At 40.7% G+C, this 24,528-nt stretch overlaps 1 protein-coding gene across 1 annotated transcript in view; it reads left to right on the top strand.

The window, feature by feature from the left end:
* Nucleotides 1-439: 439 nt before the first annotated feature.
* PTPRQ (protein tyrosine phosphatase receptor type Q) overlaps nt 440-24,528 on the top strand; it is a 1,724,016-nt gene continuing 1,699,927 nt past the window's right edge. The window contains exons 1-4 of the mRNA XM_085652983.1: nt 440-608; nt 2,070-2,276; nt 6,091-6,225; nt 15,042-15,186. Of these exons, the coding sequence (XP_085509109.1) occupies nt 2,229-2,276; nt 6,091-6,225; nt 15,042-15,186 (328 nt within the window). The 5' untranslated portion in view covers nt 440-608; nt 2,070-2,228. The remainder of the gene's footprint in view (nt 609-2,069; nt 2,277-6,090; nt 6,226-15,041; nt 15,187-24,528) is intronic.

Genomic DNA, 24,528 nt, shown 5'->3' with positions numbered 1-24,528 from the left:
TCATTTTGTGATGCTCCTGGTCATTCACGAACGCCCGCCCCAACCCTGAAAGTACTTCCAGACAGGCCTGAACCGCCTGCCTTTGCCTGGCGTTTCTGTGTTTTCCCTTCAAACTCTGATGACGTATCTGCATTTTCTCATTGCTTTCTCTTTTCTTTCCCGATGAGTGAACAAGCCTGAACTCACAGTATAAAATGCTCTTCGTGTTTTTTTTTAATGCATCCTCACTCCACATGTCAAGTGTGCAATGCCTCCCACTCACAGCTTGGAATTTAGTTGAGGAGAGACTGCTGCCATCCCCCGTTCCCATGGCGACATCTTCTAAGTCCAACAAAGGCAAAAGGGGAGGACCGGCCAGAACAAATTGGGCATAGAGGAGTGGGCAGCCTGGGAGGAAAGGGAGACAGAACTACAAAGAAAGAGGGGCAAACGGTGACAGTGTAATTGGTTGGGGAGAGAAACGTCGTCAAACAAGCCAATGCCATCTCTTTGAGTTCGCTTTGTGAGGAGCCCGCGAAAACGTGGCACGAGTCCTAGCCGACGAGCAGCACGTGCTGCTGGACAGGGCTGGACCTCCCTGCCCGACAGATACGGTAGAACCTCTCCAGGTAGGTCTTCTCTTACCCGGACACTTCTGCTGCTGTACGCTGACATCCAGGGGATCCCGGGAGATAACTAGTTCGTGGTTTAAGGTTTACATGCGAACCGCTAGGGTTGCGCATCCACGTGGTTTTCGAAACGATTCGTTTTCAAGAGTCATTTTAAAGGAAGTTATCTTATTTGCGAGAGTTGTCGCTTAACTACCTCAGCGTCCCGTGTTTGGAGCAGTGCGAATAACCGCCCAAGTAGACACGTTTTCAGAAGTAGCCACACTCGACACATGTGCAGCGGTGCTTTGGGAGATGGATGTGATTTTAGGCGCTACGATGAAGTTTTCTAATTATCATGTTGCGGTGGGGTTAAATAAAGTTCAGAAACGTTGTTTCTTTGCTGGCGTTGGTGTTTTGAAAGAGAGGCATTCTAGTGCTGCTAAGTGGTGACATTCGCGGTGCCTAGCTTCGGAACTAAAAAACAGAAAGTGCTGCAAATATCTGCCTGTGTATCGGGCAGTCATCCTTCGTCGAGCCCATATAGTGACTGTTCTTTTTTTTGTATATAGGTGAGCTGTGTTCTTTGCGCGCTCGTTTGTGTGGGTGTGAGTGATCGTAGCTGCACTCTTTTATTATGCCTTTTACGAGTATTTGCACTGAAGGCTCACATTTGGTTAATCAGGTCATTAGGCTGAGAAGGTATAACACACCATGGGGCCCGAGTACATGCATTGCACTGGTGGCTACGCTATTTCCTACCCCCGTTTCCACTGACCAGACACTAAAGAATGTCATTTGCAGTCGTGCAAATGTCCTTGCCTTGGTATGCAAATCTAAATGTCATTTGACATGGCCAGTTAGTGCAAATAACCGTGCAAAATTGCCCACGCAGCAGTTCAAATAATGCAATCCGTGCGCAAACCTGGTGGCGCTTTTAGTGGGGCATGTGATTCGCTGTACTTTATACTAGAAATACACTATGCTACAATGCACCACTCTAGCATAATACCTATGCTACGTACTGTCCTATACTCAGGGCCACTGAAATTATGCATCAACGAAGGAATACATTATGCATCAGGGTTGATAAAAAAAATCATGCGTTAAAGAAAAGCAAATGATGCTGCACAGTTCCGCATATTTTGTGACAGGTTTCACCCCTCCCAGTTTAACACTTGTATACAGCAATCAGCAACTGAAAAGTGATCAGTTAACTTATGGAATGCGTTTGCTATTGAACCGCACCATGTGAGGCATTTTTTGTTAATTAATATTTCAGCTAGGAACACATTTTGAGTGAAATGTTCACATTATGCAGCATATGGTGGGTTATGCAGCAAGTGCAGGAAATCCATAATAATGGCCTTAGACGTTGTAGCCACAGAATCGTATGACTATACTTGCATAGAAGACATATAGCAATTGCATATTTTAATGTCGACTCCAGCTCCATTCATCCAGCTTTAATGCTTTTTACAGGACAGCACTGCGATGAATTTCATGCTGATGCGACTTCCATTAAAGCAATAATATGCGTGTTGACTGCAAAGGGGGAATCAACTGATCCTTTTCCATGTTCCATTGTGATAAAGAGGCACACAGACAGAAGGCAGTGTAGAAGGGCCTCTTCGCATCCCCATGGAAAAAGCCATCATCCTCATCTTTGCGATCGCAAGTGCCTCTCAGGTAAGATGTACCACGGTTAAGGTTTTAGGCTGGAGTGGAAACATGAACAAAAAATGCATTCTTTAAAAATACATTCTTCAAACACACTTGGAAATCATACAGAAAAAAGAAGCGCAAATGAAGCCGCACACTTAGAAATTAGTTCAGACGCTAGGCTCTTTGTCCAATGATGTCCCATTCATCCTCTGCAATTAAGAACTACCACTATTCAGAAGAAGGAGGTGTTTTGTGCCCTTTATGGCTCTTTCTCCTAACTAGGATTCTCTTAAGGATACATTTGACAACTTTCATCGATGTATTTAGTTCAATGTGGCACTGTGGCTACTGGGAGGACACAGGCTTTCTCAAGCAGTCAAGTAGTAAACTTGAAAGCCCTTCACAGTGTCCAGTCCTTGACAGTTTAAGTGTATATGGAGTAAGGTATCAGGGCTTCCTTCTAGATCTGTCAGCTGTTACTCCTGGCCCCTAGCTCTCAGCTTGTCTACCACAGCCTTACTTAAGTCATTGGTCTACAGGAACCATTGCTGTAGCAAGCATGGATGAAGGACAGCAATCTTATCCGAAACCCGCATGTCACTGACTGTAGATTTGACAAAACACAATAATTTTACTTAGTATCTACTCTCCTGCTGTTTACTATTTGCATCCCCCATATTCAGTTGTGTGCTTCAATACTGGACTGTGCACAACCACCAGCCCAGTTATTGTGATATGCAAAGTCTACCACTGCACACTTTCTGTATACAATATGCACAAAAAGGCTATGTGCAATTTTCTGTCCCCCTGGGGATGCCCTAAATCTGAGGTCCCCACACTGCCCTCACCGATCCCCTTTCCAACATAGGTGAACAGGTGCAGTGGCCGACCATAGTCACTGTAACTCACTGACTCTGGCTGACCACAACATCTATGAGCACTGAGAACCTTGCACTGCAGACAGCCCCAGCACAGGGAGTCTCTCTCTGGGTAGGAGTCCTGGCTTCAGACTTTCACAGATTCTATTATCAATATTCATGTCTGAACCCTCCAACCAGGGAATCTTTTGGCTAGAACTGGTAGGCCTTAGTCACTTTCACATCTCCAGATTGAGAAGTGCAATTTTACTCCAATGGACCTGGAATTAGTGTGATTTACAGCCTGCAGCTCTAAGTGTGAATGACTACAGTTAAATATTGAGATTTTTTCAGTTAATGGCAAAATGAGTACACAGGATGGCTTATATTCACTCACATTGTCTTCTCCGCAAAAACTCTTTACCAGTTATGAAAAACAATTTTAAACACTGCCACTGCTATCATGTTCTGTGCTCACAGATTCATTACACTACACTTGACACACTGGCACCAATACACAAAGGTAAATTGACACGTTTAGAGCTCTGCAAGCATAGATCTGCACCTACACCCAGGTGTAAATCTCTTCAAGGACCTATGCCTAAATGTAGATTGCGTCTCCACCCCCTTAAACGAGGGGAAGGAGACACTGTCACTGAAATACAAACAAAATGTTACTATTATCAACTTTTAGGCTGTCTGTGGAGATATGTTCTACGGAGGTGAGATCATCCAATAAAAATTCTGAGGATGGTAATACAATTAATTTAAATAAAAAAGATTTCTTTTTAAATAAAAAAACATTAAAACATATTTCCCTAACTCCTCTTCACCTAAAATTACAGCAGTACAGGGGCAACACACCACCCCTAAAATGTAACACATTATTACATTTTAACAAAAAAATATATATACATATATATTCACTAAATGTTAATTGTCTTTCCCCAACTCCTTACACTATCATTATGCACTCTTGGTTGCAAGCTATGTGTCGTTTTTTGTGAATCATATTTTTTAAATTATCATTCACAATATATGTTATTATGTATATAAAAGCTTACATTAATGAATGTTTATTTTAAAAGTGAAAGAATGATTTAAATAACGTTTTATTTAAAATATTTATTTAATTTTATATTTTTTGCATGTTTCCCTGTGTGTTAGTGTTAATGCCTACTTCCATTAATTTGTATAGCAGTTTGTTGCAGTACCAGTGGTTGACCTTGTGTGGTGCTTAACTGAGGCTTGACTGAAGTACATTTAAACCTGTTTTGTCAAGCAATACTACTTTAGTGCATTTAAATGTGTATTTTGAAAATTGTAATTGTCTTTCTCTAATGTGGGTGTGTATTTGTAATAGTACACCCATCCCTAACCACCCCTACAATTTCTCTTAAGCTCTCCCAATTATGAGTAAGTATTCCCGATTTCTATCCACTACCTCATGTCCCTCCTACATTTTCTACTAAAGCGTATGCCTAGTTGTGCAGAGCTCTCAACCACTGGTGCGGAGATCTCCATGCAGAAAAGAGAGTCAAAGATTTCTGGGTGGAGCTTTCTGAACTGCACTTTGGATTACAAAAAGCAGTACTACTTTGCGTACTCAAAAATGGCTTTTGTGAATAGACCCTATGGGGCATATTATCAAGGGCCGGCGATACAATTATCGCCACTTTAGCGTCGGTTTTTCGGGCGCAAAGCGGCGATAATTATATTGCATTATTTACAAGGACAAGCTAGCCTGTGTTTCCTTGACTTAGCTCTAGTTTTTCACACACCTCGCCCCGCATCGATAATGAGACGCAAAGTAGGCGTGGCTGTGAAAACAACATGGGAAAATATCGCGAAGGCAGCTTCGCGATATTAACAACGAGGCGTAACGATAATTTAAATTGCGCTAACTCTGCCTAAACATAGGAATTTAGCGTCTGTTAAATTCCTGACTAAGCCATACCTAACTTGGGAGGTGGATTGTGGGGCTAAGGCCGCAAGGCCTATCATCAAGCTTATCGCCGTTTTCCATGGAACATCGCTGGAAAACCAGCGATGTTCCATGGAAAAACCTGCTATCGCTGGAATATTTATCGCCATATCGCTAAGCGTTGATAATACAGCGCTAGCGTGGCGATATATTCCAGCGATAGCCAGCGATAATTAAAAGTGCGCTAAGCACGCTCAGCGATAATTATCGCTGGGGCTTGATAATATGCCCCTATGTGTTTACTGTTGCACCCACTTACCATAGCAATTTTGGCAAAATCGGCATAGTGTACAGTCCTTTATTCAAAGCCAGGTATTACCTGCTTGGACGGACACTCCTGATTATATTCCTTTTTTAAAATATTGATTAATATAATTTCTCTGGAATGACTTGTTATTAATGATTTAGGTGGCCATACCTTCCCATTTGTAAATATATTTGAATTTAAATTGACTCCACTGAGATCTGGCCTTTCATACCTCTATAAGTTAGCTTTAAGGGAGAGTTGAACCAGTTCCGAGGTATGCCACAACAATGCACTATATTATCCTTGAAAAAGTTGCTCATGGAACTTAATGTGTGTTGGCATATTGAATATAGTCAATGTTCTTCCACATTTTGTAAAGACTTTATGGATGTTCTCGGAGTATATTCAACCCACAGAGCAGTTTACATATAGTTCCTTTAGCTCTACATTTGCTATTCCAACAAAGCAGATTTTCTCAAAGAACTTTCTAACTGCAGAAAAATCTCAAATGACCTTAAGAAAACCATACATGTTTGGACTGTACTTACTTTGTTAAAATTCCAACGACTCATTCATCTGCATACTATTCCATGTAGATGTGCTACCTTGTTTCAGATACATTTTGGGTATGAGTAACAAAACATGCTTTGTAAAATGTAAAGTAGCACGATCTTAATCTTGCTATACCAATGCGTTTTCTATTGAGTGATTTTCATCCCATTTTTTAAAAATGATGCTTTCTTTTTTCAGGTCCAAAAAAGTTTAGACTGTGATAAAATGAAAAAACAGACGACAGCAGTTTTTGCAGAGTGGGATCATTTTCCGACAAGGGAAAATACTGAATATTTGGTAATTTACAAAATCCTCAGCGGTGCCCCTCAAAAGGTAACCTGGTTAATCAAATTGAAATCAGAAGCACATATGGTTTATTATCCGTTTAAAGTACATTATTTTACAAAGGGAATGGTTCCCACTTATAATATTCCTTTTAATGGATCCAAGATGCAAATGTAATTGGTGGTGCAAAGAATGGGCGTTAAGCTACTAAAATTGCAAACCTTTTGACCCTCAATGACATCAGTAGATTGACCCTGAAACCACCCTATGCCCATAACAGCATCCTATTTACTGCTCAAAAGTCAGTGGAAGGGAAAGGACTGGAAAGTTACAGAAAGTTTGTGGAGCAGTGTTTACTTTTTTATCATTTTGCTACTATCATGATCCGTGAGACCAGTGGTCGCGCAAACGTAGTACCTGTAGTAGCAAAGTGCATAATACCTACCTTTGGTTACACCTAATTGAAGTTCGTAGGGCAAAGACCTTACTGTAAGTTTAAAATTGTATATGTTAAGCAGAGAATGGGGTTGTGTGGGCATGGAATGGTAAAAAGTAGTTTGAAGTTTGAAGCTTTTCAGACGATACAATTCATTATATTATTAAATCAGTTATACATGTGCCAACTAATGCGATTGTATAGATAATAATCACCCAAAATGCAGAATTCTGGTGCAGAATGACGTGTTTGCAAAATATTAAAAGCATAAATGAGTGGCAACCTGAAAAAAAGGAAGCAAAATCGAGAATGTAGGGGAAACACTTTAGGAGCAAGTGGACAAAAGTAATTAGGAAGAAAGGAAGGAAAATAGTCATGTAGATAAGGTGTAGTATCTGGAGTGCATCAGAAGGGACTGTTTGTCGGGTGTGGGATGCAGGAAAGACTGTGTACTTGTGGAGATGAGCCAGAATGTTTTTAACTACGCCACGTCATGAAAACTGACATTCTTCAAACTCAGAGATGCACCATATTCACAAGAATATGGCGCACTTGTGAATACGGCACAGCCCTGTGGTTCGCCTAGTGCTGGTGTTCAAAAAGCTGCCTAGCGCCAGCGCAGGCACCCCACTGCCATGTAGCATGGGTTCCTGCACTGCAGGGGCAATTGCTTATGTGCAGGAAGGAACACCTTCCTACACATAAACAATCATGAAAGGTGATTTACTCTTTCTATGTTTGCTGCATGCAGCACACATGGAAAGAGCAAAGTAAGAAGATAAATTAATAATTTCTCCACGTATCGCCATACTAAGACCAGGTATTTCCTGGCATTCGTTTTTGGCACTGCCTCAGCCTTGTATATGAGGCAGCGACAAAAAGCAATGGGTGTTGTGGTGGAACGCCCACTGCAACACCCATTGCACGCCCCTTTGCCATGGAGGACTCAAAGGGGCATATTTACAAGGTGGCATTAGGCCACCTTGTAAATATGTGAAATGGCGCTACACCACTGGAGCATCAAAAAAAGTGATGCTCCGATGGCGAAAGGGGCTTGTAAATATGCCTCAAGGTTTCACGGAACAATCTGTGGCCCTGTAACATTTACTGCAGGTGCTGCGTTCATTTTAAGCTGAGTGGGCTCCAAAGACTGTGCAGCTGATAACAAGGGCTGGGAAGTTCAAAAGGTAATTACACTTTCTGCACCACGTAAATACAGTCACTCTGAAAGCCCTATGGGGCATCTTTACAAGGAAGTGGCGGAGCGCAGTGTTAGCCTCTTTGGCATAATGCCGCACTCCGCCACTTCTGAGACGCAGGACTGCCCCGTATTTACAAGAATACGGTGCAGCCTTGCGTTTCCCTCTGCGCTGCCACTAATTTAGCTGCCTAGCACCAACGCAGGTACCCTTGCACTATGGTGCAAGGGTGCCTGCATTGAGGGGAAGGTGTCCCTTCCTACACATAAACAATCTGAAATTACGTTTTGAAACTTCTATGTGTGCTGCTTAATACAGCACACATAGAAGTTGCAAAACATCATTTTTATTTTAATGATTGTTAAAGGAGACCTTTCCTGCATATAAACAATCAATGGCATTTTGCTGTTTCCATGTGTGCTGCACTTTATATATTAACTAAGTCTCCTATGAGGCGTGCCTTGTAAGCCAAAAGAGCAGGGGGCCTACTATATAAAAATGGAGCATCCTGGATACTGTAAAAAGCATGTCCCCAGTATTCCCAAAAATATTTGACACTGTATAGGAAAAGCTAAATTTTACATTTACAGGCCTAGTTATAAATACAATCACCTTATCCTTTCTTTGCTTGAGAAAATGCCAGAATGGTCAAGTTATCGTCCACCTTTTTCAAAATCGAATTTGAAAGCAGATTTTTGACAAAGTTAACAGAAATTAACTTTAGAAAAGTGTGCTTCATGCTGTCTGACAGTAAACTAATTTAGAGCTCGCTTGCCTCGCACTATTGCTCAAAAGACTGAACACACATCCTTGGCTGGCTGTTAATGACTCTCCACCTGGAAGACAATGGCTTGGTCTCTGGCAGGAGGAATATGAGTGGTGTTAACCATATCAACGTAGCATGGTTGAGCCACTGAAGGTAATGATATGTCAGCTGGATCAGTTGAACAAAAGATGGATGTGCATGCAATGGAGTGAGGGACAACTGGGCTACTTGAGAGTGGGAGCCAGCTCACTCTCATCTGTGAAGCATATTACAAGAAATACTTGAAATATTTACCTTTGGAATTATTAGAGGGGCTGTTTCTAGAGAGTTCCGGAGATGTTCTTTGTGAGTGCTTGCAAGCAGATCTGTATGCTCTTGCTCTCATAAAAAGACCAGTGAACAAGCGCTGTGAAACTGCAGTGTACTAGGAACACATTTCAATGTGTTTGGAACCTTAGCTAAAGTCTTCAGAGAAATGACTGTGCCTAATTAAGATAACAAGTCATATAAATATCCACTGTGCAGTAAGCAAAAGCAAGGAACTAGCAGGAAACACAGGCTAAAGGTTCTCTTGGAAGGGTTATTATCTCAAGTATGTATATTTTTAAGATGCCACCAAAGAACAGAATGATGATATTGGAAACAGAGTTCTTTTCTTAATAAGACCGGTGCAAGTCATTAGTGATGGAGTAACTTGGAGGAGAAACATCACCAGGCAGTTTACTGCTAACGCATACATTCTTTCCTACCAGGAAAGAAATATGGCGAACAATTAATGTTCTTATAACTAACAAAACTAATAATAACATCACTATGGCTGGAGGAACCAAGATAGCTAAATTTCATCTAATCTCCATCAATTTACCCGTGGGGTAGACATTTTCATGACTGAGATCCTGAAATGTTTGACTTTGGAAATTCAATATTATCTGAGCAGGGGAAGAGAAACTAATGAATACATTGAAACAAAGAGCTGATGTCTTTTTGCCATAAGAGTGGAATACTGACCATGCCTATTGAGTGAAACAGTATAGCAGATAGCCATATGAGTGGATGGACCTGTGCCAGATAGAACCATAAAAGACTTCAGAAGTCCATGAGATTCTCTAAATGTTATGTGCAGGAAGAAGGAGAATTTTGTGAGAGTGTGCATTATTTACAGCAAACTAAACTGCATAACAGTAGAGCAACTTCAGGACTTCATGACTCACTTTAGTGTTTAACAGAAAGTCGAAGGTCCTGTTTTGAACATCAGATTGAAATTGTACCAGTTGCCATCAAATTCCTAATGGGCCTTAAGATAAAGAAAAGTGTGCATTCATTTATCCTTTTTCCTCGATCTTTATTTTTTTAATTTTAAGTCATTCATATGTTTCAAGGTATATCAGGATCCCAAGTCACATTCAATTGCTTGATGGAAAAGACTGTTGGCAATATACGTTTTTTGGAAGTACTTCTGTAGCTTTATTATAGCGTATTCTTTTGCATGACTCTGGAGGAACAACTGGAGTACAGGCAGTACTAGACACATTGAAAGTATAAAGATAAATGCTTGGATAATTGTTAATTTCTCTAACGTTGTGTCAAATATTTTGGACACATATATCAACAGATGAAATAGCCATTGACCCCACTAAAATTAAAACATTTAAAACCTGGCTAGTACTAGCTACTCTTCAAGAGATACAAGGTTTCTTGTGTTTTTGTAGTTACTACAGAATATTTCAGCATGGATTTTCAAATATATGAAGGTCATTAACTGATGTAAAGAAAGAAAATCCACCTACCCGCATAATGGCATAATGTAGAAAGAAACCTGAAAAACATTACTATAAATTGTGTGAGCCTTTTGGTTTCAGATGGACTGTACAGTAGGCCTGGGCTAAATTTCCGTTCCGCTCGCGGAAATTGCGATAATTTGACATTTTCGCGTTCCGCGGAGAGCGCGAAAATGTCAAAATTTCCGCATTCCGCAGCTTAGCGATAATTTGTTTCTTGCTCGCGCTGTAAAATAATACATTCTTGCCCGCGCGCGATCGCCTTACCTGAATCCCCGCGTTCGCCGACAAGTTTTCCCAATCCGGTCGCGTTCTCCACGAGATGTTGGATTGTTGGTAGCCATTTGCGCTGTCTCGCGACAGTTAGCGCCCGCAGTAATGTCATTGGTCGCGCGATCACGTCTTTCTTCTCGTGATCATGCACCGCGAGAAGAGTGAAAACAAGATGGCCACGCCCGCGAGCAACCGCATGGGTAAGTTGGCGAGCCACGACCACGCAGAAAATACCACGAACGGGCTGGAAAAAAACTTCCGCATCTTCGCGATATTTCCGCGTGTTTGCGGAGATTTTTAACATTTTCGCGATAATTTGCGAAAGTCACTTTCGCAAATTCCGCCCACCCCTACTGTACAGTGCCAGTAAGCATTTAATATGTTGACCAAAAACTTGGATCCACCCCAGTATTGGCTTGCGCTGTTCAACAGTTATGTTACATTCTCCCCAGTAATGTATTAGGTGCTGTATGTACAAACTATGTCGTTCGTAGTATGTACTTGCAGTGTGCTGATGACATCTCAAAAACATCTTCAAAACCATCACTGATGACATCACAAATGACATCAGCAGTATCAAAGGTGTTGGAGGGATGGTGATGGGTGGTACCATGCGCACATCCTCCTCGTTAGATGGACAGAGAATACACAAAGTTCTGTTGTTTCATCCATAACCTTCAGAAGCAACTGCATACAGCGTTAAATCTTGTGCTATTCCTTGGAGTGGGAGAGCGTTGGCATATCGAGTAATATTAGTGATATGCTACTCATTACCATTGTTGAGGGAGAGGAGGAGCATCATGGCACATACGGGGCTTAACCTCTTATTAGTCATGGCTCCTCCCCACACCCTAAAATGGTTAGAAAAATCAAATGCAACCAAAACACAAGAGGCTTAAACCATGCTGTGAAATAAAATATCAAAAATAGACATCGTTCTTTTGTTAAGTGACGTTAACATGACATTTGTGAGCCAGTAAGACATTGTTTCTCACAATAGGTTTATTGTTCTATGGCAGTATATGTCAATTTGTACTGTCCATTGTTGAGATAAATAAGCAAATACCATTTTATTAGTATAATTGCTTCCACTAACATTTTAAGGACACATTTATGTTTATTGGCATAGCATAAATACACAGCATTATAAATCAACAATAACAACCCTCCAGCAAGCTTCATTTGAAAATACATTATGTTATGTTAACCGGGGTTTTATAAAGCGCACAGCTACTCTACTGAGTGCCCCGGCGCTGGGTGAGTGTGACTGAACTAGACAGGAAAGGAAAGTGTGCAGAGCAGAAAATGTTACGTTATTGCTGAAACAGCCATGTTTTGAGGGCTTTTCTGAAAGGAAGAAGATCCTGAAGAAGTCTCAGAGCAAGTGGCAGATCATTCCATAGTTTAGCCACTCTTAGCCGGAAGGAGCGGCCTCCAATTCGAGAGTATATCACCATCGGAATACAGACTAGCGCCATTATGGCTATGATTCAAAATCTAAATATAGACATTAGGATTTCCCAGTTAAGGTAAGTTGCACAAGCATAACTTATCCAATACACTGCTTAAAATGTCATACATAATGTTAGAGATGACACAATAAATTGCATCATCAATGATATCACTGGTGACATCATATAAGTGATGACAATCATTAATGACATCTGTTGGACCTGGCCAACACTACAGGGTCAGCCCCAAACCTTTTGCCTTCACCCCTCATGGTTTCTGAATTTTATTTGTGTTGGCAATAGGAGTCTGTGCACTTTACCACTAATAACCAGTGCTAAAGTGCTTGTGCTCTCTTCTTAAAAAATGGCACTGTTGGCTGACACCTAATTGGCATATGGTACTACATGTACTCACAGCCTCTAAATTAAATGCTACCAGTGGGCCGGCAGCACTCATTGTACCACTCATTTAAGAAGCACTTTAAAACACATCTCTGGCCTCCCATTGTTCTCTGTAGTACTGTTTTAATACTGACAATTCAACCTGGCAAAATAAATCTTTTGTTAGGCCTAAAGCGTTGTAATACATATGTCACCCTAATGTAAGCCCTGTAGGCTGGAAGGACAGGGTGCATTGCATTTAATAAGTAGGATCTATGAGTTTAGGTTTTACATGTCCTGGTAGTAAAACACTCCTAAAGTCGTTTTTCACTATTGCAAGGTCTATCTCCCCCATAGGATAACATTGGGTTACCTTATTAAACTCAATAAGTGTTAACCTAAGTTTGGGAGCAGATAGGAAAATTATATTTATACTCGGAAGAATTGCATTTTTTTAAAAGTCCTCTTTAATGGTAAAGTCGGATTTAAGACACAATTCTGAAAATGCCACTTTGAGAAAGTTGGTATTTTCTTCTTCTAACCATTTGGTCCCTACTGCCTGTGTCATAGATCACATGACTGTGAATATCTTGGCAGTTGGCCTTTGTATATTCCTCCCTGACAGAGGGACAAAGGGGGAATCCGTGGGACAAAGTGGGACTATGTGTCGCCATCCTTGCCAGGATGGTTGGGGCAGAGCTGTTCCCTGCTCCACTCACATTTCAAAGAGCTGCTTTCAGCACACATGCAAAGGCACCTGACACAAGCCTTTTGTAACCCCTGACTATTTGAAGCTTTGACAGGAGAAGGGAAGAACTTTCCAGAACCAGATGTGGGGTAGTATAGGGATTCCCCCCACACTGGACTTGTGGACACTGCAGAGGAAGGACTACCTTGTTCCCCAGAGGATTGCCTTGCTGCTGAGGCCTGGCTTGCTCTCTGAGAAGGAAGACTGGACAATCTCCCTTCATCCTATTTTGCCTGAGTGTCTCCAAGGGTCAGTTGGCTGACCTCCTGTCTGAGGTCCAGGGATACAACAAGCTCCTTAGACTTCCCTGCAACTGTCCAGCTGATCTGCAGTGGACCTGCCTGGACCTGTAACTGGCACTTTGTGAGTGTTGATGTCCTCTGCTGGACTGAGTTCCTGATCCCCAAGAACTGCCTTCCCAGGTCCTGGACTCCTGGCTGATATCAGAGAGAACTCCTACTTGCCTAACTGAAGTGTCTTTCAAATCTGGCATGAAGCTCTGCAAAGTCTCGCTGCACAGCTGAGAACTTCATCAGAAACATTACTGAGCGATGCAAAGCACTGCAGGGTCTTGCTGCATGGCTGAAAGATACATCAGAACCGGTGCAATGCAAAGCACTGCAAGGCCTCACCACACAGTTGAGAGTTTCATCGGAACCACTAAGCCTCACTGCAGAGCTGAAAGCTTCATCAAAACCTACGCTGAGCAACGCAGTTCCCCGGAAAAGTTTGTCACACAGCTGCAGCTTCATCAGAACTGATGCAGAGTGACGCAAATCCCCAAAAAGCCTCACAAAACAGCTGAAAGCTTCTTCAGAACCAACACCAAGCAATGCAAAACCTCTCAAGGCAATGCCTCGCAGATCTCTCACCAAGGGCATAAGGTACATCTTCCAGTGGACCACACTTGATCCTGTGCCGGCCTGTGCTCCATAGTGGTAGGCCTGAACTTGACCAGATACCTTCACCCGGTTGCTTTGTGCTTTTAAATGCTATTTTTACCGAAATCCTTGCAATTATGTATCTCTGGTTCTACTGATTAGGTTTTTATGTTTCTGGTTTCATTTTATTTATTATAATTTTCTCTTTGTATCTAAATTGTTTCAGAATAATTTTGTTTTTGTTTTTCTACTGTATTACTGTGTGCTGCATAAATACTTTACACATTGCCCCCAACGTAAGCCTGACTGCTTTGTGCCAAGCTACCACAGGGTTAATCATAGATTAATTTAGTGACTTTTATCGTTCACCCTGACATGAATTGATGGAGGGTAAAGAATTGTAGTCAGTAGATTAGGTATGCTGGTAATGTTTGTTATGTATGTAGTGTGGTGGTTAATTGGTAGCGTGTTTTGTGGTTAGGTAAGCGTATGTTAGCAGGTGTGACCTTATAGATGGCAGCTGGGGAGTGCTTGAGTATGGGCAGAGTATGGTTGTTCAAAGGTAAAGCTTGCTTTGCCTAAGTATTGTATGCTAGTTAGTAGGTGGGACATAGTGGTTGGTGAATGAGGTATATTTATTAAGCTGCGTGCCAAATATGGAGTAATTACCTTATCTATATTTTATGATATTTAGGACGGGGTTGCCAGCTTAGGAGTCACTTGTCACTCATAGAATCATAAAGCAGAACATACATGTTTTACTGCGATAAATAATAATTGCAAGAAAAAGGTCACACATTTTTTGTGCGTAATGTTTTTTCAACTGAGAAAAAAAAGAGTTAAGCACTTAAAAAGCTGTGGCTGATAAATGTCAACCTTCTGAAGTCTGATTTACTGTTTTGGTGGCTCTTAGATGTGGAATTAATGTAAGGATTTTCTTGTGGTTTTGAGGATTTAACAAGGATACCTGCTGTTCAACGAAAAGTTCAGAATGCTGCTATACTGCTGGATGAACTTGAAGAAAATGAAACTTATAACGTTACAATAGAATCAGTAAAGAACGGCACTACGTTAGGTGTACAATCCTTTCTGACGCGTGAGTATGTTACTTCTCCTGTGCTTTTTTGTTTTTGGCAGTTTGTTGTGACTTGACTAGGTTTATCTCTAGAATAAGCAGGAGAAAAGTGTTTTATTTGTTCTGGTTGTTGCAGGTGGTCGTCATCATCACCAATTGTTTTGAGACTGTGACCTATTTTTCATGAACAGACTAGGAAAGAAGTGATAAAGAGAGGAAGCAGGGATAAAAAGACACGCCAAATTGCACTTACCCTCCCTTGCAACACAATAAATGTAAATTAATTAATTGTCGAATGTGTAGTAGTTCTATAGCTCCATAATATACACTTCAATTCATTTTTCCAATCCAATCCACATCTCAATGCTATTTGTACTCAATAACAAAGGACACTACTGAATCTTTAAACCAGACCTTTTCTCTAGAATGATATAAGGCAAGTTCTATGATGCACAATTCCATTCTTTCATCGATCATTTTTTTTTATGAAACAAATTGAGGATCATTATCTTTAAGTATCTTCTCAAGTATGCCTTCTCTGGAAAACACATCAATAGGGAATGAGACAATATTTTCAGTCTTTATTTCATTCACAATTATCACTTTTTGCCTTTTTGAGAAGTAATTAACCATCACTTTTGCATATGTGTTCCTTACACTTGCTAACCCGAACAGACAACATATGCCTAAACCAATTCCTTTCCTTGGACCATGAGAAACCTTTAAATGAATTTTAGGAGACTCCCTATTCACATATGACTTATCAGATTGCATGCAATTTATACATTTTCTTATGCACCCTCCCAAATCGCCACCCATTCCTGGCCACCAGAAATCTATAGGTGCTTTCCTCTTCATGGACGACATCTCCCATGTCTTTCATGTAGGATTGACATCACTCTTTCCCTTATTGATACAGGCACCAACAATCTTTCACCTCAATATATTAAACCATCCATCAATAATAATTCTAACCAAACCAGTTCGAACTTACCTAATACTATGTCATTGAGGAATTCCTTCATCCAATTTTGTGATATATGATCCTCCACACTTGCCAACTTGGGATCAATTACCACCTAATTTTCTTGCTCCATCTTACCAATGGCACCCCCAGACATGTGCTCCACATTCACAACAATCAATTTTCCTCTGCGATTTCCATCTAATTATCAAATAGCAATCTTGAAAAACAGTCTGAACTTACATTCTTGAACCCCGAGATGTATGTCATTGTCAAATGAATAATCCTGTAAGCAAAGTAACAATTTTGCCACTCTTGGAATAGCTTTTCCTGCACCCCTTGTGGAAAAAAAAACATTTACAGCCTTATGGATGGCATTCTGAGATAACTAAATGCGCCTTCTGGTGTGATAAAGTATAACAAATATCTTCTGTCAGGATGGAATATTATCTGATAGTACACCCTTGGCAAATCTGTAGTGAACAAAAATTACTCTCTTTAAGTGTGCTCAACATTTATTTTATGTTCAGCAATGGGTGCTGATCCACCCATGTACAATTGCACATGCGTATTTTGCCATTAGTTTTTTCTGCCAAAAATACTGAACTCAACCATTCTGAAGAACCTATGGATTCAATTACTTTGTCTTCACACAATGTGCACAGCAAACGTGTAAGAGATTCTTTCAATGGCAAATGAACATTCCTTACCTTGTGTACTTTAGTCAGTGATCCTTGTCACAAAAAAAAGTGATGGTGTGTGAATCCCTTCAACTTGACCAACTTTTCCACAATTTCCCTTTTCCACACATCAACATCTGATGTATTCATTACCACGATTTGGCCAGGATGTTTGCATTCAACGTAATTCCAAGGTTCCTCTGTTATTTCCATTGAAGTACCATTCTTCCCTTCTTGAATACATATACTTTACCTACTGTTGTGCTGCTCTGAAGTTTCAAGTTACTTCAAAATAATCTGCAATTGGTAAACCCACACCACCATAACCTATTGGAGATACATCTGATTTCATTAATGTTACTTTTCCCTTCATCTTGTTATAAGCTTCCATTCATCCAATATGTAGGGTGAGTAAGATGTCAATGGTAACCCCATATTATTTTCAGATTTGGGGTGAATTAACACCCCAACCAAACGCACAGCTGAACTCGCCTGTTTAGGCCGTTATCCTGTTTTCCAATTAATCCACGTATTCCATTATAATCAAATCTTTAACCACTTTTATCCAACATTTCAATCCAACTGTTTTTCAACGTTTTGTCTCCACACGCGGAATGGATTTGCCAATTTACAAGTTTTCACGTGCTTAAGCTGGGCCATCCGAACCTCTTGCATAAAACACGAAAGAAGCAATTTCGTCTGGGGAAGTGTTGTTTATTTTAAAATACCCAATGCATTTCGGGCCACTGGTGCCCTTCTTCAGGGGTTACTGAAATAACAAATAAAATGACCAGTGTTACCGTTAACATCTTTGACAACATCAATGCTACTACATTAATGTGTAATCAAATTTGAAGCTCATATGAATTAACATGCTTTTCAATGATTCAAACGTTACAAATAAACATCTTTAAACTGACGGGATTCTGAAACATTCACACACTTTTTTTCACCCACCCACAATACTCTCTGTACGAAGTATCTATCTAATCCCCAGTCCCTTCTGTGATTGTTCCTGCTTTTAACATTTCATATTTCGGTAAAGTGCACTTACGGTGTTCAACCTGCCTCCCCCTCGGATCTTTAATTTACTGTTGCCCCATTCTCACACAACACCAACTACCAGACACTCCCACTTCTGTCCATACCCCTTCCTCCCTTTCAATCCCCTCTTCTACTCCGCACTTTTCTTTCATTCTCCAGAAACCTGAGGAGCTCATCTTCGTCAGCCTTAAACCTCACTTCCTGATCATACTCCCCGGCTCCTGAACCCGATCGTGACCAGCACACTTGTTCTTCAACAATGAATACATTCATTCTCCAATCTCTCCACCTACTCATCCGTGAAACCTACATCCCCATCTTCTCATGCTCCTCTTCTTACATCATTTCACATGCGGCTGAACATTCAACATTACCCTTGTATTTACATTACATTCCATACCTGCCACTGCCGTTACAGAACAACCATCTTCATTTCTTGACTAGCAAATAGTAATACCCTCCCTGTTCCCACCCTTTATTTAAACACATTCCCTCCTTCCTCATTGGTCTGATGCATTCTTATTTCCCGCCAGTAAAACTCTATGAAAATCCTTTTTCAATCGAAAAACTACATTTCCCACAACACATTGCGGTTGTTGAAACATGATTCACATATTATAATCACATGGCTTTCTAAAACTCCAAATAGTCATAATTTGTGTAAACGAAAAACATATGTCATTTATTAATCATGAAGGTCCTCCAGTCCATATAACTCTAACACCGTCTTGTGAGACGAACCACGATGTCTCGCCTGCCGTGTGGAATCGCACAATGTTCGTACTCCATCTTTTACTTAGACTTTTTTATTTTGACTTTTCTTGCGGGTGCTATCCCGAGGTACGGCATCAATTTCAACAAGAATTTTCAAAGGTAGTGATGCACACCTTTTTCATGCTGTTTTTACAAGACTGCATGGAAAAAAAAACAGCATGAAAAAGACGTGCATCCCTACCTTTGAAAACCCCATATTATTCACACTGCACTTAGGTGGTTTGTATGGTTCCAATACATTCACATTTGTACAGATGAAACTTGCTCAGATTTAACAAGGACTAAAATCTTGTCATCTTTACTACTGGTACTCCCAATTAGTTACACCCCTTTACTAAATTTAAATGTACCCTTATGTTCCTCATTCATAACGACCATACATGCTTTAGAGAAATGTCCTGTCTTCTTACAATAACATCCCACATTTATAGCAGGACAATTTGAAGATGACACACAGTGTTTAATATTACCACACCTAAAACACTGGGATTTATTTTTACTGTCAAAACTTTTCTCTTTATTAGCAGTCTGACTTCCCTTATTCTCTGGGGCCTGCATTCAGCACACGTTGCTACGTCACTTTTAGTTTCAGAATTGTTTGGATTTAACATTTTCAGGTAAGTAGAAATTTTTTCTATTGTACCTGCGGTAGTGATGTTTTTTCTAGCAAGGGTTCTTTGTTTAGACACAATAGTTTTTGTTGAATTTTCAAATTTGCAGTCCCATTTATTACTTGATCCCTGTCAATCTTTTCCCTTAGATCTTAAAATCTGCTGGTGGCTGCCAAAATGGGTAGAGACCCCATTTACTGATTGTCCCCATGAAACTTGGCCCTTCTCAAAAATGTATGTCTTTCCATTAAATGTTTAGCTTCTTGCTATAGTTCTCCAGTATTTTGCACAGTGCTCTTTCATAAATGTCATCATCCACCTCCATTCATTTTTTTGGACCTATTAAAAATGGGTAAGCTTGTAAGTATTTGTCTACCTCAAGTGCTAATGTTGTGTTTTAGCATGGTCAACTTTCTGTTTGAGATAAAAAAAAAAGTCACCTGGAATTGCTTCCAAAATATTATTGAACACTTCTTTCCAGTCTTCCAAGGAATAGCTGTATCACCAACAAAACTGATGGAGCTACTACTTCATTTTGCACAACAATGTAAATTGTGATTTAAAATAATAAATGAATGCAATGATAGTAGACACCTTAGTATATTGGAAGGAGCATGAGATAAATAATAAACTAACTCAATAAAATAAGCCACTTTTGCCACTTTAGTCTATTCTAAGCAATGTGATAAAAATAATATACTAGCACAATAAAAGTAGTCACCGTTGATACTAGCATAGTACTATGCTTTTCTCTATACTCCTCGTGTACACCCATGAATGAACCTTATAATCTGGCTTTCTTTTTTCCTGAATGATAGTCCTCTTTTTATTTCTTCTGTTTTCTTTCTGTGTTGATAGATACTTGTTACACCTCACATCCTTGGCGTGATATTACCCCAAATTCTTTGTCTTCACTCCACCTGTTTTGCTGATTTCGTTGTTGTTTGATTTAGGCATTTTACCACTGCTAAGAGTGCTAAAGTGCTTGTGCTCTCTCCTTAAAACATGGTAAAATTGGACTACACCTAAATGGGCACATTAATTTACTCATAAGCCCATAATAATTGGTACTACATGTACCCTGAGCCTGTAAAGTAAATGCTATTAGTTTGCTTGCAGCACTCATTGAGCCATCTTCTAAAGTAGCCTTTTAAAACATATTTTAGGCCTGCAAGTGCAGCCTCTAGTGGCATTTTTAAACTGCTATTTCATCCTTGCAAAATATACATTTTACCATGCCTAAACCTTCCTTTTTAATACATGTCACCCCAAAGGTAGGTCCAAAAGGCTCGTTGGGGCAGGGTGCAATGTATTTAAAAAGTAGTACTTATATTTAACCCTGGCAGTGAAAAACTCCTGAAGTGTTTTTCTCTGTCGTAAGACCTAGGTTTACCATTACATTTCACAAGTGCAAACTTTGGATTGGGAGCAGATAGAATATACTTTGTGTGCTCAAAAGAATTGCAATTTAAAATCATCTACAATGGGTAAGTCGGATTTTAGGCCACAATTCTAAAAATGCTACATTTAGAAAGTTCAATGAATACACTTGGAGTAGCAGAATGCACACCTTGCGTTTTCTCAAATTTACTCCATGTTAGTCAATTTTTCCATTTTGTGTTCCATGCTTACCTGCCGACTGGAGCCGTGCCTCACCGAAACCCACGTGTGTGAAACTCCAAAACAAGAGCAGCATTACTATGCTGCATTTCCAATCGCACAGCCAATCCAAAAATTATTACCAAAACTTCATGTTTTTCAATCCTTATTTATTCCATATTTTCCATAATTTATCACTTTTCTCTCTGTTATTCACGATAAGGCTAACCGTTATCCCAATTTTTTCAAATGGCACAGTTATGCCAACAGGCCTTTGACTGCATCACGTGGGCAACTCTATTCAAATTAGGCAGCTAAAAGTTGTCATGTTCCAATGCATTTCGGACTTTTTTTGCGCCATTCGTCAGAGATAGCTGTTAAATTAGAAAAATCCTCCATTAGTCTATCATATCAAGAAGCTATGTGCAGAGGGGGTCTAGCGATTGCTTTTTAAGAGGAGGTCGAATCTTAGCTTCCTTCCAGGCCAGGCAAGGGGAACAACCGCTTCCTTCAGGGAAAGATTGATAATAGCGGTCACTTCTACATTGACAGTCTCAGAGACCGCTGCCAGCGTCCTGGCCGGACATGGGTCAGATGGAAAGCCTGATTTTAAGGCCTTAAGAATTTTAAGACATTCTTGAGGGGCCACTGGCCTAAATTCAGACAGTAGGCATCCAGTGCCTCCTAAAGGGCCTACCAGAGCATCCTCTACGTGGGCGATCCGAGGAGTGAAGTTTGCTTGAATTCCAAGGATCTTATCTCTAAAAAATCAAGAAAGAGTGTCACACCAAGAGGGAGAGCTTCGGCCACGGGCGACATAAAACTCTGGACAATCGCGTAGATTTGCCCTTTAACCTGCTTAATCGAAGCATAATAAAACTTCTGCTTATCTCTAAGCTTCCTCTTGTCCGCTAAGCAATATCCACCCCTCCTCCATATCCGTTCAAGGATTTTACAATCGTGTTTCAGTCCTTTCAGCATAGAGTTAAACTAGGGTTTAGACGGTGATTCTCTAGCCAGCCTACTCGAGCGGGGAGGGGCCACCGTCGCCACTGCCGACGAGACCCAGCTAGAGAACTCCTCCACCTGAGCGTTGAGCTCTCCAACCAGTTTTGGTTTAGAGGCTTCGAGCACTGTATTGAGTACAGATGGGTCAATTTTCCCAAAAGGTGATTTATAGCTTGGTTATGTCTGGCATCAGGAATAAATATTGTTATAAATATTGGTATGAATATTGGACAGAGCCACTCATCAGAACTCATCAGAACACCGCTGGACCTGTGGAAGGTGCAGAAAAAGTACAGCCCTTGTGCCAAAGGACAATCCTGGTGCTTGAAAGACTTCATTTCTCTCTAAGAGGAAGATTGGAACCGCTTGTCTTCATTCCAGGCTAACTAGAGTGACTCCAAGGGTCAGTTGGCTGAACTCGTGTGTAATCTACAGAGACACAACAAAGTTCAGAGGCCTCGCTGCAACTGCCTTGCTGACCTGCTGCAAATGGTCCTGCCTAGTCCTGCAACTGGACCTGCCTGAGCTCTGCTGGCCTCTGCTGGAGTGAGTCCCTGATCCCCAAGAGGTGCCTCCCCACATCCCGGATCCCTGACTGGCATCAGAGTGGACTCATCCTCAAAAAAATGTGAAAACCGTTACTTTTGGGCTTCTTGTGACTGTGAACGTGCTTGTTCGCGCCCAGACTTTGCCGCCAATGGTGACCACCAATGCAGAGCTCTGCTGAGACCTGCTCTTCGCACTACAGCGACTACCGGCGAGAGCTGCACTTCACTCTACAGCAACAACAGCTTGCAGTGACCGTCAATGCGATGCTACAGCAATGACCGTCTGCAATGCCCGACTCGCTCTTTGTGCTACAGCGACGATAACCAGTGGCACCCGGCCTACTCTTCGCGGTACAACGACAACCATCCACAAACTCTACCTGCTCCTTGTGGCCTCCACTAAGCCGGACTCAGAAAGTAACTCTTCAGCTGGACTAATTTTGTCCTTGTACCTGACCCATGCTCCATTGCAGTCAGCATGAACTTGTGACTTGCACCCAATCTAGTGTGTCCAGATAATCGCAAGAGGCACTTTTTTGCTTTTAAGTGCTATTTTTATTAAAAACATTGAAACTGCATTTCTTCAGTTCAACTGATTGAAATTTCGTTGTTCTGGTATCATTTTTTTTTTATTTGCTCTATTTTTCCAAATTGGTTTGGGATTTTTCTTGTGTTATGTTTTCACTTTGTTACTCTTTGGTTGTTATATAACTACTTTACATATTGTCTCTAAGTTAAGCCGGACTACTTTTGTGCCAAGATGCCAGAGAGCTAAGTACAAGTTAATTTACTGACTTTTGGGGTTCACCATGACAAGGATTAGGGTTGTTGCTTGAGTGGGGCTTTCATCCCCCTCAACCAATTATCCAATTTCTTACTAGTCCATATTTCTTTTAAATGCTGACTCTGCGGATTGGTAGATTGCTTATTTTCTTTGCATAAATTTGTATCCTTTATGAATTGAATTCAGCGGGCCTGCAGTCACTCTATGCACCATCAGCATGTGAGAGCGATCAAGCTGTGCACATGGAAAATAGACTTGGGCTTGCTGTTTACTAATAGCATCTCCCTGAACTAACAAAGCACGCAGCTTTTCTTCTTCCTACGCCTTCAGCTTTTGATTAATTGAATTCAGCATATTTAACAATGCACGCAGATGGATGCATTAGTTACATTTAAATTGAAACCCTGATTCCCCGCACAATGATTCCATTAACATACATATTGGTTCTGAGGAAATGTGTGTTAGTAAATCTCTTTCAAATCAATTAAGGTCACATCACGGACAATCACTGTTAAGAGGGGACAGTGCCCAAGGTATTTCACAAGTGTCAGCTGCAGCTGGCGCTACCCACGTATCGAATTAAACTGTAAGTTTAAGTCCTAGTTTTATCGAGCTTTTAAGATATATTAAATAATTAAATGCTCCATTAATGAACTGTTCTAAAAAAATACACACACAGTGCCACCATGTGGTGGATTCTCCTAAATACATGCCAGTGTTTACAAATAAGTGACGGTGCTGAGCACCAGAAAACACCGACACAAATTAAGCACTGAGAGTGAAATGCTAGAACTCACTCATGAGTCGTTGAGTTCTGGCTGTTCACGTTCTGAAGTGGAGTACATTTGAGCACTTCTTATGTTCTTTTCTTGCAGCAGGGTGTTCTAGACATCGCTTCTCAATATTAAAACATGACTTGTCCGCTGCTCTGAGAAGTAAATGTTGTACACGATGTGGCAACTATCATGAGTTACATGTGCTTGCTGTCACCAGTGAAGACGTTCCAACTCTCTCCTCACAAAGACTTCTTTATCAATTCTTAATTCATAAGCATAAACCAGGAAGACCCTGACAAAGTAAAGATCGCATCTCAGCACCAACTTTTTTCCAGTTCAAAACATTACATTCTCATTTTCTTCCCAACAATATTCCATCATTGCTATTATGGTTCAAATACTAGAGGACAGTAACCAACCCCACATTTCTGCCTCTTGCCTTTCCACTAATTTAGAGTACATCTTTTCTGCCACTGTAAGCCCTGTCTCCGTGACATCCTGTGGCAGAAAATCACATAATTCAGCCGGCTGCCCATGAGGAGTTACTTATTTTAATGAAAAGTTGTATAATACGA

The sequence above is a fragment of the Triturus cristatus genome, chromosome 4_1 (genome assembly GCF_964204655.1).
Source record: "Triturus cristatus chromosome 4_1, aTriCri1.1, whole genome shotgun sequence".
NCBI lineage: Eukaryota > Metazoa > Chordata > Amphibia > Caudata > Salamandridae > Triturus > Triturus cristatus.
This window is presented reverse-complemented; position numbering and strand designations above follow the sequence as displayed.